Raw genomic sequence first — 19,339 nt, 5'->3', positions numbered from 1 at the left:
ATGGCGGCTGCTGGTTCGGAGGACCGGTAGCAAAAATCCCTGGCTCCGCCCCCCCTGCCTCTGCTGAGCCACACCATCAGCAGAGGTTGTTTTTTTTTTACTTTTAAAAGTTTTTCTTCAGCCGAAACATGCCTTTAAAAGTTAAAAAAAAAACCTCTGATGATCGCGGGGCTGAGCAGAGATCATCAAAACCCTTTAAAAGTTTTTTTTAAAAAACCCTCTTCAGCCGAAGGGGGAAAAAAACAAGAAAAAAAATGAGGTTTTAAAAGCCTCCTCTGGCGATCCCAGAGGAGTTTTCTGATCCTCACAGGCTTTTAAACTCACTTTTTAACAGCCCCCACTTACAAGAGCCCCCACCCATGCCCAGCCAATTCCCCTTCCTCACTTACCTATAATTACTGCTCTTTCGGGCTGGCAATGGCATGCTTTCTTCAGCTACTGAAGAAAAGAAAAAAAAGCTTGCTTTGACTTCCTGCTTTGCTGAATGAGGAACTCTGGGAGTTGAAGTCCACAAACTAAGTTACTAAGATTGGAGGCCCCTGTTCTAAAAAAATAAATAAAAATAATGAAATAAAATATTTGTGCAGCTTTCTGAGATTTGGTGTGTTTCTGTAGTGTTTCACTATAACTACACAAACACACAAAATCTCACAAAGCTGTATGTGGCATTGTGTGTGTGTGTGTGTGTGTCAGTTGTGGTATGTGTGTGTAAAGTGTGAAAGTGTGGGCTTCCTGCTTGTTGCAGGGGCCATTTTGGGTGAAGTGCAGTTGCTTTTACATTGTGTGTGAGTCAGTTGTGTTGTATTGTGTGTGTGTAAAGTGTGAAAGTTGGTTTTTGGTACCTCTTATTGTTTTGTATACTTTATTTATTATTTTTATTATTTATTGTTATTGGCCACGTCCACCCAGTCATCTGACCACCAAGCCACACCCACCAATTAAGCCATGCCCACAGAACCTTAGGGAAAATTTTTAGATTTCACCCCTGGTTGTAAGTCAGGAACTACCTATATGTCAGACCTATGTAAATTTCTAACCTTACAAACCCGATTAATAGTAGGACTGTTAGCAATGAATTTGCAATCTTATCTGATGATGTAAAATCTGTGATACCAGATTTAAATTTCATAAATAAATCTCTGGTTTCTCATTTGATTGTTACTCTCAGTTTCTTTGCACTGATACTTTAAACATAACCCTTAACTTCTGCCTACTGTTTATTGATTAAGGCTTTAGTTGACTAGATTTGTCCCTGACTCTGTTGGCTTTTGCTTTAAGTTATAATTCTGCAAAAAAAATATATATGGTATGATCGCCATGACCGCATATTAGGTCATTTCTTTTCTGTGTAATCAACTTTTATGATTTTGACCAGTATATATTTTTCTGCCTATTTTTTAGACTAAGGAAAAGATTGAGAAATTAAAACAACAAGCAGAGAACTTTTGTCAACGTTTAGGAAAGTACCGCATGCCTTTTGCTTGGATACCTATAAATTTAGCAAGTTTCTTTAGTATTCCAACACTTGAGAAAGATATAGCTGAGTTAGAAGTTTTAAATGGTAAGTTGAAATATGACTGTATATATCTTATAATTCATCCTAGATACTGTCATTAACTATTTTCTACTAACTGTATAGACATTGAAATGCCATTATTTCTATTCTTCTTTATAATAAAAATAACTACCTCTCTTAATTATGTAATTTTATAACCGTACAAATGGAGTTATGTGGACATATACTGAACAAAAATTGAAGGATATCCTTAACTAGCTAGTTAAGCAAGTTTAATAAGTAATGTTCTATGGAAGCTAATCCTCATAATTGATGGACAATTGGAAAAAAACCTTCTTCATGGTGTTTTGTTTCTATCACTACCTTAATATATTATACTCTATATCATTAAAGAATTGGATCCAGAGTTTTTGTTTAGCTGATCCAAAGATCCTTGCTCTGGAAATAATAGTTCAATTGCAAGAAAACTATTACTACCTCATCCTGTTGCCTTATTAAAAGATAAATCTTTGAACATGTATTCGTGATAAGAAAAAAGGATGTGTTTATTGGCAGTATACTTTATACTGTATTAAGTCATCACTGTAGCATCTTCAACATTCTGGCATAGAAACTAATTATTAATCCTGTAAGAGGTTGAGCAAATTACCAGGTTTCATTCTTTGTTTTCATTTAAAATGGCAGTATATCCTACAGGTTTGTTGCATAAATTAGATCACAGTTAGTCCTCGACTTATGACCAAAATTGAGTCTAAAATTTCTTTGTTAAGTGAGACATTTGTTAAATGAATTTTGCCCCATTTTATGGTTTTTCTTGCCACCGTTGTTAAATGATTCACTGTAGTTTGATAAGTTAGTAACCCAGTTAAGTGAATCTGACTTTCTCCATTGAATTTGCTTGTCAGAAGGTCACAAAAGATGTTCACATGACCTTGGGACACAGCAAAGGTCATAAATATGAGTCAGTTTCCAAGCATCTGAATTTTGATAACATGATCATGGGTATGCTACAAAGGTCATAACTGTGAAAAATGGTCATAAGTCACATTTGTCAGTATATATAAAGATATATATATGCTAAAAATATATATGTTTCTTACAGTGGAGAAAATATTGGAAGGAATAGAAATGGAATGCTTGACAGAAAATATTGGAAGGAATAGAAATTTTAAGAGGAACAGAGAAGTCTGTTAGTACAGGTAGTCCTCAACAAAGGAACAGAGAAGTCTGTTAGTACAGATAGTCCTCAACTTACAACAGTTTATTTAGGGACTGTTCAAACTTACAATGGCACTGAAAAAAGTGACTTATGATCATTTTTCACATTTATAACCATCGCAGCAGCCCCATGGTCATATGATCATAATTCAGACGATTGGCAATTGATTCATATTTATGACCGTTTCAGTGTCCCTGGGTCATGTAAAGGCCTTTTGCAACCTTCTGACAAACAAAATCAATGGGAAAGCCAGCATAACCTAACAATGTGTGACTAAATTAACACCTGCAGTGATTCACTTAACAATTCTACCAAGAAAAGTTGTAAAATGGAGCAAACACTCACTTAAGAAATGTCTCACTTAGCAACAACTATTTTGGGCTTAATTGTGATTGTAAGTCGAGGACTACCTGTAATTAATTTTCTGAAATATTACAATATAGCAATAGCTACAATTGACTTTTTCATTAAGGCAAGTAAAATCCAATTAAAATTTCACATTTGAAGGAAAAGGGTCTTGTGGCGATCGAAAAACGATGACACTGCCATCTAGAAGATATTCTGAAAGAGGCCTTGGCTCAGATGACATTCCTGGACTAGTGAACTTTAGAACCACCACTCTGACTCTCAACACTTTTTTTAAACAGGTACAGTAAGCTGTTGGGAAGTTCTTCCCCATGAATAATTCCAAGGGCCACTCATTCATTGTGGTAGTATAAAGAGGTTTTAAGTACTGGTCCGGCCAAATCGCTACTATTGTCCTGACTTATAGACCTCTAATTTTTGTCAAAATAGATTGGTACGGTAGAACAGAGGCCCTCTGGAGCCTTTTGGGCTCCAGGGATCAGTTCTGTTGAGAGAGGTTTTTCCATTTCACAGATGGGGCTTTGCTTGTTTGCATGGACTGGTTGCTGGCATGTCGGGCATGGGGGTTGGGGACTCATGTTCTAGAACATTGGCTAATCAGAAATTGGTCAAAGTTTGATGATGAGGATGATGATATAATTCCTAACTGGCAAAAATATATGAGAGTTTATGGTCATCTCTAGATTAGTGGTCCTACTTTTCACAGAATAGACCGATTACATGGGATAAAAATAAGCTTTGGTTACATTGTTACAGTCAGCAAGGAATACTGTACAAATATGGCACAAATATAGTCTACAACTTACCTAAGTTCTAAAAAGTGTTATAATGAAACCTTGATTGATTAATGCTATGATGGACTGCAGAGGCCAGTCTGGAATATAAAATGAGAAAATAATAAAGGTTGGAATGAAGGACTATGTTGTGGAGTGTACTTGATGAATACATTCAGGAAAGGGAAGGGAGGGTATAGGTTAAATAATCAGAGATGATTGCAAAAATATGAATTACTGTAGTATCATCTAAATGTTTGTCAGTACATATGAAAGTAGGAATTAGGTTGCATTAGGCTGGCAGAAAGTTGCAAATGGGACCATGGAACCCTGCAACCACATGGGATATGCCTAAGAACAGTAACTGGACTGCAGGAACTGCCATTGTAGGTCAGCACAGTCATGTGACTTCATATATTATGATTGTGTCACTAAGTGATGGAATCCCTGGGACCAATTACCACCGGTGAGCGAGGGTTTACCAATTTATTGATAAACAAGGACTATCTGTATATAAATATCTGGACTGTTGAGCAACCTAATTGGTGTTTGTGGGCATCTACTCAGAAAAAAAGATTATTTAAAAACATGGTTTAAACATAAATCTTTTCATCCAAATGTGGGGAAAAGAAAGAAATTTAATGTAGAAGTGTGATGCTTTGTTTATTATAAATGTTTAAGAAAATTAATGAAGCATAAAAGTTGATGAAAAGTTCTGAATGTGGGAAAAATCACTTTTTTTAGCCCCATCAAGAATAGATTTTGGAAAAAAGGATATGGAAAGAAAGGAAAGAAGTAAAAGCAGAGCAGAAGTAAAATGAATTCAGGAAGAAAAAATGTGTGTCCTCTATGAAAAATTATTAAAAGATAAATTTATTTCTCAATGCTGTAAAATAAATAGAAAACAAAAACAAGGAAACTGACATTGTTAATAAATTGAAGTCATGTGATATGTTTTTATATGTAGTTAATTACAAATAAAGATGCAACTTAGTTTTCAACAGATCATATTCAATAATTTGCTCTTTCCAGGAAGGAGACAGGCTTAGTGATGAAGATTTATTCAAGTTTTTAGCTGACTACAAAAGGTCTTCGTTGCAGAGAAGAACAAAGACTATACCAGGTATGCTTAATATTAATATTAGATACTCATACTATATACTGGCCAAATCTCACCTATTTTTAAATAACCATTTTCCCCAAGAAAAACAATGGCTTATTTATTAAATTTCCTCTGCTCAAATGCTTGAGGGAACTACAATTTAATATGAGCAATGTAAGAAACCAACAAGCAAAAGTAAACCTGAGCTTTTCACCTGGCCCCAATTGGGTTGTTTCCATTAATAACATCTGGACAAGTTTTTTATAAAATATCATTTAAAATTTGCTGTAGTATGATTTATCACCCCAGAATATTTTACTCTCTGGCTAATTAAGTTATTGTGCAAACTGAGGACACAGAATTAAAAAATGATTTGAGTCCAATCACAAACATCTACTGGGCCTAAAGAAGATGCCCAGAGATGCTTTCTTGCAAACAGCTAAGTTTACTTATTCTGAATAATATTAGGAATTCTGTAAAGCTCAATTTAATAGAGCTCTCTTGGCACTTTTAGATAATAGATGTAACAATACCCTTCAAGATAATATGTCATTTAAATCTAGGAAGGTTGAATTAATTAAACATGTTCTTTGCGTGTTTTATTCACATGTTTTTGATAGAATCCAGATCACATGAAGTGTTAATATTACTTTATAATGCCTTGATAAGGCCACACTTGGAATACTGCATCCAGTTTTGGTTGCCACAATGTAAAAAAGATGTTGAGACCTTAGAAAGATTGCAGAGAAGAGCAACAACGATGATTAGGGAACTGGAGGCTATAACATATAAAGAACGGTTGCTGGAATTGGATATCTAGTTTAATGAAAAGAAGGACTAAGAGTGACATGATAGCAGTGATCCAAAATCTCGGGGGTTGCTACAAAGAAGAGTGAGTCAAGCTATTCTCCAAAGAACCTGAAGGACAAGAAGCAATGGGTGGAAACTAATTAAGGAGAAAAATAACCTAGAACTAAGATTTCCTGACAGAACAATTAATCAGTGGAACAACTTGCTTCCAGAAGTTGTGAATAATCCAACAGTGGAAGTTTTTAAGAAAAGATTGGACAACCATTTGTCTGAAATGGTATAGAACTTCCTGAATGAGCAGGGGTGGGTTTCAAATCCCATCGCTACCAGTTCACTCATGGGCATGCGTGCACGCACACAACGCTTCTGTGCATGCGCAGAGACGTCTGGGCAGATGGGCAGAGCCTCCCGCCGCTGTTATCGATTCGCCCGATCTGGGCTGAACTGGTAAAAACCCACCACTGGGTTGAACTAGAAGACCTCTAAGGTCCCTTCCAACTCTGTTGTTCAGTTCTGTTCTGTTTATTCTGATTTTAAGTCAAGCTTAATTCAGCCCTTAATGATAATAAAAACTCATACCAGACGACTGAATAACTTTTATATTAAACATTTTCTGCATATTTAGTCACATAAATTTGCTTTTTAGCAAAAGGAACTTGCTGGGCTATGGAATTTTTTAAATGATTGAGGTGAAGTAAATTACAGTGTTTTAAGTTTGGTTGATGTGGTTTGTATTTTTGTGTGACTCTGACTTAAGACCATAATAAACTGCTACTTTATCAGCCAAAACCAATATTAGTCCTGCATTTTCTTTCTCAGTGTAGCCAAATGGATATTTTGGGGATACTTACACTGTAAGTAGGTGCCGCAGATGCAACCCCCTCCTTATTGTCCAGCAGCTAGTATTTAGATACATACTGCCTTCATCCTAGAGATAGCACTGAGTGTTCAAGGACTTGTTTTTTGTGATTTTATCCAGTCTCTTTTAAAGATATCCAGGTGTCTTTGTCTTGTAGTAGTGAAGACATTGGACCCTCATAATGGAGAATTCCCATGAGGAGTCTTGCCTTCCGCAAGGGGCTTCTCTTAGACTCATTTCTCTTAGAGTAAACCCTGCCATCCTATTACAGATTAACACATCCTGGTCATATTTAGCCTGAGATTTTTCTGTTCTTTCCCGCTTAGTTGGAAGGGATGAACCTGTTCTCATACACTTGTGCTGATATGAATTTTAATTCATGCTAAATATTCCGTGGAGGGTAAAATAATAAGCTTTTGTTCTGTCAGCTGACTTGGGATATATACCGGTACATTCTATGTGAACCAGGTTTATTAGATTAGGGATTTTCTTATGGCTTTCCTATGTTTAATTTACCACATCACTTTTCTTTTATTAATTTTCCTAAGGTTTGCTTAAACTGGAGATCTCCCCTGCTTCAGAAGGCCTCAATTGTTGTCTTAGCCCAGAACTGTTACAAGTGAAGCCATTCACTGAGAATCGCAGCCGTATTCATAAAGAGATTTTGGAGTTTCCAGTACGAGAAGTCTATGTGCCCCATACTGTATATAGGTGAGATATTTTATCTACCTTGCTGAATTAGAAGACTCAGGTGTAAATCAAAACAGCTGGAAACAGTTTTGTTATCTGGATTTTCATGAATAAATAAAATTATTGAAAACATATTTTGTCTGTATTTACCTTGGAAGACAGAAACAACAGGTGCTAGAGAACTACTGTAACAAGATAATTATTTTGTATTTGTTCTGCAGCTTTCCCTTCATAGATACATACCTTAGACATCAATAGCTAACTCTATTTTTTCCATGGTAGGAACTAAACTGTGGAACAGCTTGCCACTGGAACTGAGGCTGGTCTTCCCATTACTGTTTCTGTTTTACCCATTCAGAGTTCTCTAAATTAGAGTTTTTATGATGATGTGTTTAATGGTTAGTCTAAATTTTATTGTGTAAGAATGTTTCTAGGTTACTAGAGCTAGATAATTGGAGTTTCCTACACTGTACATGTTAAAAATAAATACAGAAACAAATATATAAATAACAGGAACTGGACAAGGAAGAAAGAAAGACCTTCTAGATTTTTATTGGTTCTCTAATTTATTGTGCTTGTTTTACTCTGCTAATTGTGATGAGAGGTTCTTTTCTGGGTACCTGTATCTTCCAAGGTATTGAGAAAGGTAACGGAAGAAAGGGAATTATAAATAGTGTTCTGATTATTATGGAATAATATCATATTGGTTAGTTCTTGTGTTTAAGCAGCAAAGATTTTTGTTTATTTTTCAAACGTTCAAAAAACGTTTGTCCCTTTTAATCAGTTCAAATAAAAGCATGCTTTTTCACATAGTTGTTTCTGCTGCTTTTACATGTTTGGTTTTCTAGGTTTTCAACTTTAAGCAGTATTTGTAAGTTGAAGTTCTTTAGTTCTTTTATTCAGAGCAGCAGCCAATTAGCCATGTTTTTTCCCAGGACTTCTATTCCTCTATTTCCCCCCAGAATTACACAGAATGATCTTTGAATATGTTTAGCTCTGATTGCATTGCTCTCATTAAAATGAAAATAAAAACATTCTGTACAAGTACTTCTGCAGATTTGAATTCTTCTTAAATTCACTGATTGTACTGAATCCTGCTCTGCCCAGGTAGTCATTGTGGTCAAGGCTTGATTGGACCATAAGAAGCAGAAAGTATTTTTCATGAAACAAAGATAATGGCAAATGGCAAAAATGATAAACTAGGACTCAGTCTATGTTTCTCTTACCTTCTCTCAGTATGTTTCTCTTACTCTTTGGCAATGGCTGTACTCTCAGTAGCTCTAGCATGATTTGGGTCTGTGCCAAGTCCCTCCTGGTCCTTCCGCTTTCTGTTTCCTGCTGAAATTCAATGGAATATAAAAACCAAGATCTAAACTGAAGGGATCTTCTTTTTAAATTTATCCTAAGCCATTATTTTTTCCTAGTTAGAAAAAACATACAGGGAGTCTTTGGTAGCTATATCCTTCACTACCTCATGAAATGAAAGTTAGCAGAGCAGGATGAAGAACCAGTAGTATCAGGGTTATAACAGTCTGCCTTTTTCTTAGTTTAGGAAATTATTCAGAAAGTTCTTTAGAAATGCTCTAGAAATAGAGACTTGAATAGGCTTAAACTCATTTCCTAACAAATTGTGTGTATGTGTGTGTGTTATATATATAAAGAGAAAGTCAAGCCTTTGTTTTCTGTAGTTAGTGAAATATCATGATTAATTATGTTCAATATTTTATGCATCAAGAACTACCTGCAGGGTTTGATGCAAGTTTAAACAGGTAAAAATTCACACAAACACCTCCCTGAATCAGGTTAAGAAATAAGCTTGATTTTAAAAGAAGAGCAATAAAATGGGGATTTTTGGGGTTTGCTTCCATTTTAACTGTTTTGAGGCCTGTGTTGTATGAATGACAATGGTAGGTTCCTCAACAGAAGTGTTGTATGGTAGAGTTTACATATGTTGCTGCAAACAGTGCTGCTACTTAGAGAACCGGGACTACTGATTTGTACATGCACACTGTTTTCTAGAGAGAGCTTGTGTATGCATGTATTTCAGTAATATTCTCTTTCAAATGTGGAGATTATTCAAGAAACGGTCTACCTTCAGAAACAAAACTTATAAGCAATGTTGTGCTTGGTCTCTTCAAATGGAGGAATTGCCCTATTTTTTAGCTCTCTATGCTTCACAACAAGAAAGAAGGCATTCAATAGGACAAAATATTCCTGGAAAGGGATTACAATGAGGAATGGTGCAGAATTAATTCTGTAGTGCTATTTAAAGAAAAAGCTTTACAATTTCATTTTTTTAAAGTAAGAAGATAAAGACAGTATCTCCAAAAATACATTAAATATCAATCTGCCGAAGAAATATATTCTGGTATGCAACAAGAGCAGACTTTGTCTCTTACTCTTGTGTTTGTACTTCTAGAAAAAAAAGTTCTTTATTGAATTTAAATCAATTCTGACCACTTTTTTAATCATATTCTATTTAACATAATTCACATCATAAGAAATAAAACATTCCTCTGTGACCTGTTTGTTTATTGCAGCACTTTCAGTTGATTCACCACTTCTGACATACTGTAATGATATAATAAGAAAGTCATGAGAATTATGGTGTGTTGGTAACTGTGTGAGAACCTGTATACCTTACTGTATTAGAAAATGTTTCCCATTTATCAAGTATATTTTAACATATTTATTATTAAGATTGCCACCAACCTAAATAAATCCTATCTTAAGACTAATCTATCTTTAGGTCCCTAGTGTTTGTTTTAAGAATTTTTTGTAAAATGAGGGATGAGGTGGGTGAGATGTCAATGCAAAGTGAGTGGGTCCATTTTATGTTAGAGGGCCCTTCTAAGATCTCTTGTTTTCTCTTGATTTGGTGGAACTGAACTTTAATATCCTGCTCATGAGCGCCAAATTTTTTGGTGTTAAAAAAATTAGATGTAGACCAGGTCTCCAGTTTCAACCAGATGACTACCTTATTAACATATTTCATTGCAAATGTTGAAGAATATCCTGTATAGCTTGCATACCTACACTCTAAAGTATTTTATGATTTTTTTCCCTTTCTGGAAAGGAGGGGTCATTAATTTTTAAATGAAATTGCTTCAGAATTGCATTCTTTTGTCCCTCAATTACCAGATAAGTTACATGCTTTGAACTTTATTTTCTTTAGCATCAGTAGCATTCACAGAGTTTTGTCAAAATTGGCAAGAAGATAGATACAATGTTACAATCCCAGCCTTACCCATGTATGTATGTATGTATGTATGTATGTATGTATGTATGTATGTACATTTCTATGTATATCTCTTCCATTCAAAAGAGAATGAGATTTTCGTTGTGATGCTCTGTCCATCATCTTGTCAATTTTGTGTCCTCCACAAAATACCTTTCTTCTATATCCCCCATTTTTTTTTTGGCCTTTGATACTTTAGTTTCTAAAATAATTTGGAGAAATGGAAACATATTCTTTCACTTGCCTGATAATCCAGGAAAAAACCAAAATACATTACAAAGGGTTTTTTTTTTCATCCTTGTACTTGCAGACAAATGTTTATTCTGCCTTTCTAAAAGGGATAATCTAAAAGAAAATGGTGCATTTCTTTGTCTTAAAAAAAGTGAAATCCATTTTCAGGATTTTTGTATATTAGTATTTTTCTGGGGGGAAAAAGTATTGCTGATGAGGAAAAGAAAAGTGAAACTAGCATAAACTTAATTAAAATGATCATCATCATCATCAATCATCCTTCTCTCCCCCCAGAAATCTTCTTTATGTATATCCACAGCGGTTGAATTTTGCAAACCGCTTGGCTTCAGGACGAAACATTACCATTAAGATTCAATATATGTGTGGAGAAAATCCTTCCTGTGCAATGCCGGTAAGAAAGTCCTTTGTTCTTTTTCCTGTTCAGTTTGTGCAGAATTATTCAGATCTGTTTTCCATACAAATTTCCCATACATTGGCTCTTCTTTGCCACAAGTGCTTTCAATTATATTTGGATAAAACCAAACTTTTCCAGATTGTTGGCACTCCTTTAACTTAGGAGTTGTTTTTTTCAGCCTGGCAAGCATCAGCAAGGCCCTGGAGATTTCTCTCTTGACTGCATGGTGCAATTCTGGAAGCAGACACTTTATTTCCAGAGGCTAAATTGCATTCTGGTGTTCAGAATTGTAATTGTGCAATGGTAGATAGGCGTATGGGGAGCAGACCCAAGCATTGCGGGGTCCTGGCAGGGGGAAATGTTGCAGAGGTTATAACTTCAAAACAGGGTTGAATGTAGTTGTTGAGGAACCTGTCGCAACTTTGAATGGCCGTTAAGTGAGTGGTCATATCTCAAGGACTACCTGTACGATAAAAAAATAAAAAATAGCTGTGCTCTGGTAATTTATTTGCTAAAGTATTATTTTGATCAATTATGGTCCAAATAATTTCCATTTAACAACTAGCTATAGAGTAAACTGCTCAATTTCACTTGATTAGAACTTTGTTTTACATACATATAAACCAACATACATCCCAGGAGCTCTTCATCTTTATTTTAAAGCTAGGTTAACTAGCTTTTTGCCACTAACAGTTGAGATTTTGTGGCCAACTTTCAGTTGTAGAATTCCTGAGGATGTCTGGGGACTGCAAAATATGGATTGATGAAACATTGTTGTGTCATCAGCCATTCAGTCGGCCACTTTATGGAACAGCATTCTCCATGCCCCTCTGTCCTTATTACTTCCTTCAGATGCACCATGGTCATCTCAGTGTCATCTTTTATAGTGCCCAGTCAATGGCTGCTAGACACTATAAAAGATGTATAAAAAATAAAAGATGTATATAAAAATTGGACACTTGATGGAGCAGGGACAATACATACCTATTCCTTTCTAAGATGATGGATACTGACTGTTTTACAATCTGCCAATTTAAATGTTTCTATGTCACCAGTTAAAGAAATGACAACATAACATTATTTTATCATTTTATATTTTAAAATAATGGCTTCATGACTTCAGTGTTATCAGAAATAAAATCAATATTGCCAATTTCAAATAAATGATATATTCTGCCCCACCCCACAAAAGTATCTTTGGATCATGGTAACTTTTTACTTTGCTTTGTTTAATGAATTATATTTTGTTGTCTAGGTCATATTTGGAAAATCTACAGGTCCAGAGTTCATACAAGAAATTTACACTCCTGTAACATATCATAACAAGTAAGCTCATTATTATTACCATCTGTATCCTTAGGTTCAAATATACAATATTTGCATAACAATGAATAATTATAAATTCTGGGTGGAAAAAAAAGAGCTAAACCATTTTCATTAAAGGTGTTTATATTCAGTAATTAAAACAATTACTATGCATGTATTGTCTTGAAACAATAACAACAAAAACCTGAACAAGGAATTTAAAAAAATGTGAAAAGTTAAGTCATTCATGTTTCATGTTACTTAAGAGTAGCATTATAATTTGTACAGTATAATCAGGAATTGACCATGCTTTCTTTTTGCCTCCCATATAAGTGAATTTCCTTAAGCACACTTTTATTTAACATTGGATGTAGTGATGTCAATTGTGGATAGGACCAGAATTGTCAATTTTGGATTTAAAAATGTAGGAATAATTTCCATGTTAATATCATCATTAATTCAATAGTTAATTACTATTAAATCTGGCAGGACAAAATTTTGCTTCCCCATTATTGCAACATAAACCTATGCTGGTTTTGGTCTACACCAGGGTGTCAAACTGAAGGTTGGTGGTCGGATCTGGCCCAAGGGGTGCTTAAATCTGGCCCGTGGGGCCAGCCTGGAAATATCAAAGGACTGGCCCGCGGTGCCTCTGCCAACCAAAGTGGGCCATGGGGAGGCCATGTGAGCCCCTCGCAGCCCATTTTCAGCCTCCCTGGCCTCCTGAAGCACTCTGCTAGCCAAAAAAGGGCTCTGCGAGGCTCCCGTGTGGCCTCTTTTTGCCCAGCAAGTGCTGCTGGAGGCCGAAAATGGGCCTTGCAGGGGTCTTGCGGGGCCTCCACACCAGTGGTGCTCCACACCAGTGGTGGGTTGAAAATGGGCCTGGCGCAGGTCTTGCAGGGCCTCCACACCAGTGGTGGGTTGCTCCCGGTTTGGTCCAGTTCTTGCAAACTGGTAGTAAAAGTGGCGGGAAGCTCTGCCCAGACATCATCATGGACAATCTGTACATGTGCAGAAGTGTGCGCTAGCGTTCCTGTTGTGAACCGGTTGTAAAGGTAAGTAGAACCCATCCCTGCTCCACGCGGCCTGTTTTCGGCCCGCAAAGTGCTGCAGGAGGACTGGATTACAATTATGTGGCCTCAAGTAAGTGCCTGATCTGGATAGAAAACAAGCAACATCCTATGTTAATACTACAGTTTAATGCCAGATTTTACAAACTGTAGGTCCATTTAATCTACAATCAACAATCTATAATTGACAGCCATTTCTATTTACTATCCTGGAAATTTATCTCTGCTATTAGATCTTGTATTATCATGTTATTTATGCTATTGTATTTTTATTATTAGCTGAATAATAAAAATACAATAGTATAAATAGCTTTTCTGCCTGGAAAAGCAATTTACTATTAAATAATGGGGCATAAATTTAGAAATAAAAAGTTTAGTGGACTATGAAGACTAAGTAATAAATGTCTGCTAGTAATATCTGGTAGAAGAGATAGCAAAATGGTTATAGTAAAGAACTGTGGAAAGAAACAAGAGAAGGGGAAAAAGTACATCTTGAGCCTGTGTCAAATGCCCACCATGACCCCGCCCACCCCCGCCCACCCCCGGCCATACACCACACACACACCGGCCATCCAAGGTCAAACACAACCCTGATATGGGTCTCATTGAATTGGAGTTTGACACCCCTGGTCTACACTGGTCAAAGAAATCACATTTTAATTATATTTATTGGTAAACAATTTTATATTTTGCATCTATAAATACAGATTTCATTTTCTTCTGGACTTGTAGCAGCAATTCCTTGGTCTTTTCTTCAGCTTGGGTTAGATCTATAAATTCTATTACACTTCCTATTTCTTTTCATTATTTACGATCTCTGTGACAGATTTATACTATTACAAATCTTATGATATGCTATGCACTAAAACTAATAAATTAAAGAACTTGCAGTTCTTTAAAGAAGGCTGTATGTTTGCTACTTACATATCAATACAACTAAAGAGATACAGCTATAGATATCTTTTTGTTTTAAAAAATACAGGTGTCCCGATTTTTATGAAGAAGTAAAAATTAAACTCCCGGCTAAACTGACAGAAAAACACCATCTGCTGTTCACATTTTACCACATCAGCTGTCAGTCAAAGCAAGGAGCTTCTGTAGAAACTCTCCTGGGTTATTCAGTAAGTCCATTTTGGTTCCTTGGAAAATGAATTTTTCATTGTTTCTGGCAACTGAAAATACTGTAAAATTTCATTTGAGTTTAGCTTGATTCCTGGTGAGTTCATGGACACATGCATATAATTTTTCTTGGCAACAGTGTAAAAATTGACATTATTTTCTTGGCAAATGTACAAAAACAATTTGCCATTGCCTTTTTTCTTACCTAGCCTACTTCCTGTGGTTTTATGGTGTCACCCTCCAGGTGGCCCAATTCTGCTTGACTTTTAGAACCAGACACAAACTTTGTGAAGCACTGTCACATGCTGAGGACCTTCTGTCCACTATACAGAAGCAAAATGTCAAAGAAACGTGTGAAACACAAATTGTATTGTACTACTCAATGTGCAAATTATTTGTAATTGTCAACAGAAGCAAGCAATGGTTTGTCACTTGTGCTGCATATTACTTGCACAAATCTGTAATCTCTTTATTTATTTTTCAAAGTAAAATTTGACACAGTTTGCAAGCATCTGTTTAATACTTATGGGTTGCTATTGCACACTTTTCATAAGTGTCAGTAGTAACCTTTTGCACAAAAAGCAACGGAGAGCTTTGTATCACCTTAAGGACTAACAAATGTATTATTGCAAAAGCTTTAGTGGTTCATAGTTCACTTCATCTAATACCTATAAGGGCTTTCTTGTATATTGTATGCCTTCTGAGTATTGCATGTATTTCCTAGGTACATGGCATGCATAACAAAATATTGCATGTTGTGTTTCATGGATGTTTCACATCACAGCAAACGTCTATATGTAATATCACGTTTTGTGTGTCAGACAAGGTTTTATGCAGGGATTTTAACTTAAATTCTGTTTGAAGTTACTTATTTTGTCACAGATCACCTATATATCTCATAGTTTGCACTATATATAACATCTGTGGGATGTATATCATACACATATATTATCTGCATGATGTAAATCTCTGCTACTCAGGCTAGGAATGGGCTAGATGAGGGAAAGTGAAAACTCTGGGTACAAAAGCATATAACTGGCCCATGGGATCTTCTCCATACATTATACTGGATTCTTGAAAAGCTTTGTGATTTGGGGTGGGAGAGGGTATTCAGAAAATCAGTAGTTTTACAGAGGGGCAGTTTGGAGGCAGAAATGCCAGTAATTGCATTTGAATGCCAATAATGAAACTGATAGACAGTAAAGGTCTTTGCAAGAACGAATGTGGAAAGAAACAGATTTCAGCTGATTTCTAATCCATTTTCTTAGAATGTAATTAAGCCTTATCAATCGTTCATGCAGTAATGATATAACTCTCTTTCTCTCGGCATCTGTTTCAGTGGCTACCAATTCTATTAATTGATCGGCTCCAAACAGGACATTATTGCCTGCCTGTTGCTTTGGATAAACTGCCTGCCAACTATTCAATGCACTCAGCAGAGGTAATGAGGAAAAGCACCAAGAATCATTTTGCCCATGAAAAAGGACACAATTAACATTTTTCTCCTAATATTATAACATTTGCCTTCCTTAATTGGAAGAACATATACAGAGACATGTGATTTAAAGGCACAAAGATACATTGTATAATAATGGTTCTCAATGATTTTTGTCTTAAAATCTGTGTATATTTTTAAAAAATGATTGAGAACATTTTAAATGGGTTATAACTATCAATATTTACTATATTAGAAATTAAAATTGAAAATTTTGAATATATATATTTGTTTTTGATACAACCACCATCCTGGCCTCCCCTAGTCAAATAATATTTAAATAACATAGAAATATTGGAATAGAATCTGATTCTGTAATGTGAAATGTGAACAGTTTTATTTACAGCCATTGTAAATTCCAGTAATGAACTGGGTATTTATTTTGAATAAAACACATCAAAACATTTACTGGTAATTCTCCATTTGGCTCATTTGATTACATGTTACATATTTTTGAATTATTCATTTGTTCTGTTAGATTGGTGCACTAGCCAACTAGCATGCGGCCAAGAAGAAGTTGTGGGGTTTTTTAAATAGTTTTTTAAATAAGGGTTTTTTAAGGGGGGGGAGGGATTTGGCGGGTGGGGGTCAGAACCCGCCGGGGAGGGATCCAGCCCCTGTGCTAGTTCGCGACACTATTCCATCTTGTCTGAAGGCAGGGGGGGAGGACGTTCCAGGTTTAGAGGGTTGTTCAATCTGTACGGTAAGTGGGAGAGGCAGATATGGCGGGGGGGAGGGGCCGTATCGTGTTGAGGGAGCACGCGTTCGATGTTTGAGAGCGATCGCGTGCTCCGGCCCCTCAGTCCCGACCCGTTCCCCGGGTGGCCATGATCCTCAGAGCTTGGACCTTCGGCTGATGTTATGTAATGCTCGGTCCGTGGTTAATAAGGCCCCCCTGATTTGCGATCTTATTCAGGGGGAGTCCGCGGACCTTATGGGTATTACGGAAACCTGGTTGGGCCCAGAGGGGGGGGTCCCCCTTGTCGAGATGTGCCCGCCAGGTTTCCGAGCATTCCATCAGCCGAGGGTCCAAGGTAGGGGTGGGGGGGTGGCGGTTGTTATTAAGGAGGATCTAGAGCCGAGGGAGACCACTGTTCCTCAGATTGCCGGCTGTGAATCCCTCTATGTGCGGTGGGGCTATAGGAATCAGTTGGGCTTGGTGATCGCGTACCTGGCTCCTTGCTACGTGACCACAGCCCTGCCTGAGCTGTTGGAGGTACTCGCTGCTGTGGCGGTCGAAACCCCCAGACTTATAGTCATGGGGGATTTTAACCTGCCATCAGTTGGCTTGTCATCGACGGCAGCTCGGGAGTTCCAGGCTTCCATGACGGCCTTGGACCTGATTCGAGTAAATGATGGCCCTACGCACACGGGGGGAGGCACGCTGGATCTGATTTATATCTCTGGGCAGTGGCTTAATGATCTGGTGTTAGATGATTTAGTAACAGAACCAATGTCATGGTCGGATCATTTTCCTTCGCCTAGACTTCCGAACCGCCATTCACCACCGCAGGGAGACGGAACCTACGGTGGTTCCGTCCCAGGCGCCTGATGGACCCTGAGAGGTTCCTGACGGAGCTTGGGCCATTCCCTGAGGAACTGGCCCACGGCACGACTGAGGAACTGGTCGCGGCCTGGGAACAGGCCGCGCCGGGCCTGGACCGTGTCGTGCCTTTGCGGCCTCTGACCCGGCGGAGATCTCGTCCGGCCCCTTGGTACTCCGAGGCTGAGGGAGATGAAACGCCGGAGAAGACGCCTGAGAGCACCTGGAGGTCCAGTCGCCCGGTTGATCGGACACTAGTTAGGTCCTATTCTAGGACCTACCTAGTGGCAATGAGGGAAGCGAGGCGTTTACGCCCACCCTCATTGCGCCGGCAGATAACCGCCCGGCCGCCCTGTTTGGGTGACCCGCCTCCTACATCAGGAGGTGCGGGATGACCCGCTGCAGGGACGAGCCGAGGAGTTAAGCGGTTATCTATACGATAAAATCGCCAGCTGAGGGACGGTCTGGACCGAAATTGGGATGATCCAAGCGAGGGAGAGGAGGCACGTCTTGTTGAGTCCATTTGGGATGAGTTTGACCCTGTGGCTCCCGAGGACGTCGACAGGTTGTTGGGGAGGCTGCACGGCACGACATGTTTACTGGACCCGTGCCCTTCCTGGCTGGTACTGGCCACTCAGGCGGTGACACGAGGCTGGCTCCAGAGGATTATCAACGCTTCTTTATTGGAAGGGGTTTTCCCTGCCGCCTTGAAAGAGGCGGTGGTGAGACCCCTCCTTAAGAAGCCCTCCCTGGACCCAGCTATTTTGGGTAATTATCGTCCAGTCTCCAACCTTCGCTTTGTTGCGAAGGTTGTAGAGAGTGCCGTGGCGCGACAGCTACCCCAATACCTGGATGAAGATGTCTATCTAGACCTGTTCCAGTCCGGCTTCCGACGCGGATACAGCACGGAGACAGCTTTGGTCGCATTGGTGGATGATCTCTGGAGGGCCAGGGACAGGGGTTATTCCTCTGCCCTGGTCCTATTAGACCTCTCGGCGGCGTTCGATACCATCGACCATGGTATCTTGCTGCGCCGGCTGGGGGGATTGGGAGTGGGAGGCACCGTATATCGGTGGTTCTCCTCCTATCTCTCCGACCGGACGCAGACGGTGTTGACGGGGGGGCAGAGGTCGACCGCGAGGGGCCTCACTTGTGGGGTCCCGCAGGGGTCGATTCTCTCGCCCCTGCTGTTCAACATCTACATGAAGCCGTTGGGTGAGATCATCAGTGGTTTCGGGGTGAGATACCAGCAGTACGCTGATGATACTCAGCTGTACTTTTCCACCCCGGGCCACCCCAATGAAGTTGTTGAAGTGCTGTCCCGGTGTTTGGAAGCCGTACGGGTCTGGATGGGGAGAAACAGGCTCAAGCTTAATCCCTCCAAGACGGAGTGGCTGTGGATGCCGGCATCCCGATTCAGTCAGCTGCAGCCGCAGCTGGCTGTCGGAGGCGAGTTATTGGCCCCAAAGGATAGGGTGCGCAACTTAGGCGTCCTCCTGGATGATCGGCTGTCGTTTGAAGATCATTTGACGGCCGTCTCCAGGAGGGCCTTCTACCAGGTTCGCCTGGTCCGGCAGTTGCGCCCCTT

At 38.6% G+C, this 19,339-nt stretch overlaps 1 protein-coding gene across 2 annotated transcripts in view; it reads left to right on the top strand.

Annotated features, from left to right (window-relative positions):
* DOCK8 (dedicator of cytokinesis 8) overlaps positions 1-19,339 on the top strand; it is a 95,223-nt gene that overhangs the window by 26,771 nt on the left and 49,113 nt on the right. For both annotated transcript variants that reach the window (XM_058173479.1, XM_058173478.1), the window contains exons 11-18: positions 1,402-1,561; positions 3,243-3,382; positions 4,907-4,997; positions 7,194-7,356; positions 11,099-11,216; positions 12,475-12,545; positions 14,577-14,715; positions 16,053-16,154. In XM_058173479.1, the coding sequence (XP_058029462.1) occupies positions 1,402-1,561; positions 3,243-3,382; positions 4,907-4,997; positions 7,194-7,356; positions 11,099-11,216; positions 12,475-12,545; positions 14,577-14,715; positions 16,053-16,154 (984 nt within the window). The remainder of the gene's footprint in view (positions 1-1,401; positions 1,562-3,242; positions 3,383-4,906; positions 4,998-7,193; positions 7,357-11,098; positions 11,217-12,474; positions 12,546-14,576; positions 14,716-16,052; positions 16,155-19,339) is intronic.

The sequence above is a fragment of the Ahaetulla prasina genome, chromosome 2, assembly GCF_028640845.1.
Source record: "Ahaetulla prasina isolate Xishuangbanna chromosome 2, ASM2864084v1, whole genome shotgun sequence".
Lineage (NCBI taxonomy): Eukaryota > Metazoa > Chordata > Lepidosauria > Squamata > Colubridae > Ahaetulla > Ahaetulla prasina.
Note: the sequence above shows the minus strand (reverse complement) of the source record. Positions and strands in the feature narration are given on the sequence as shown.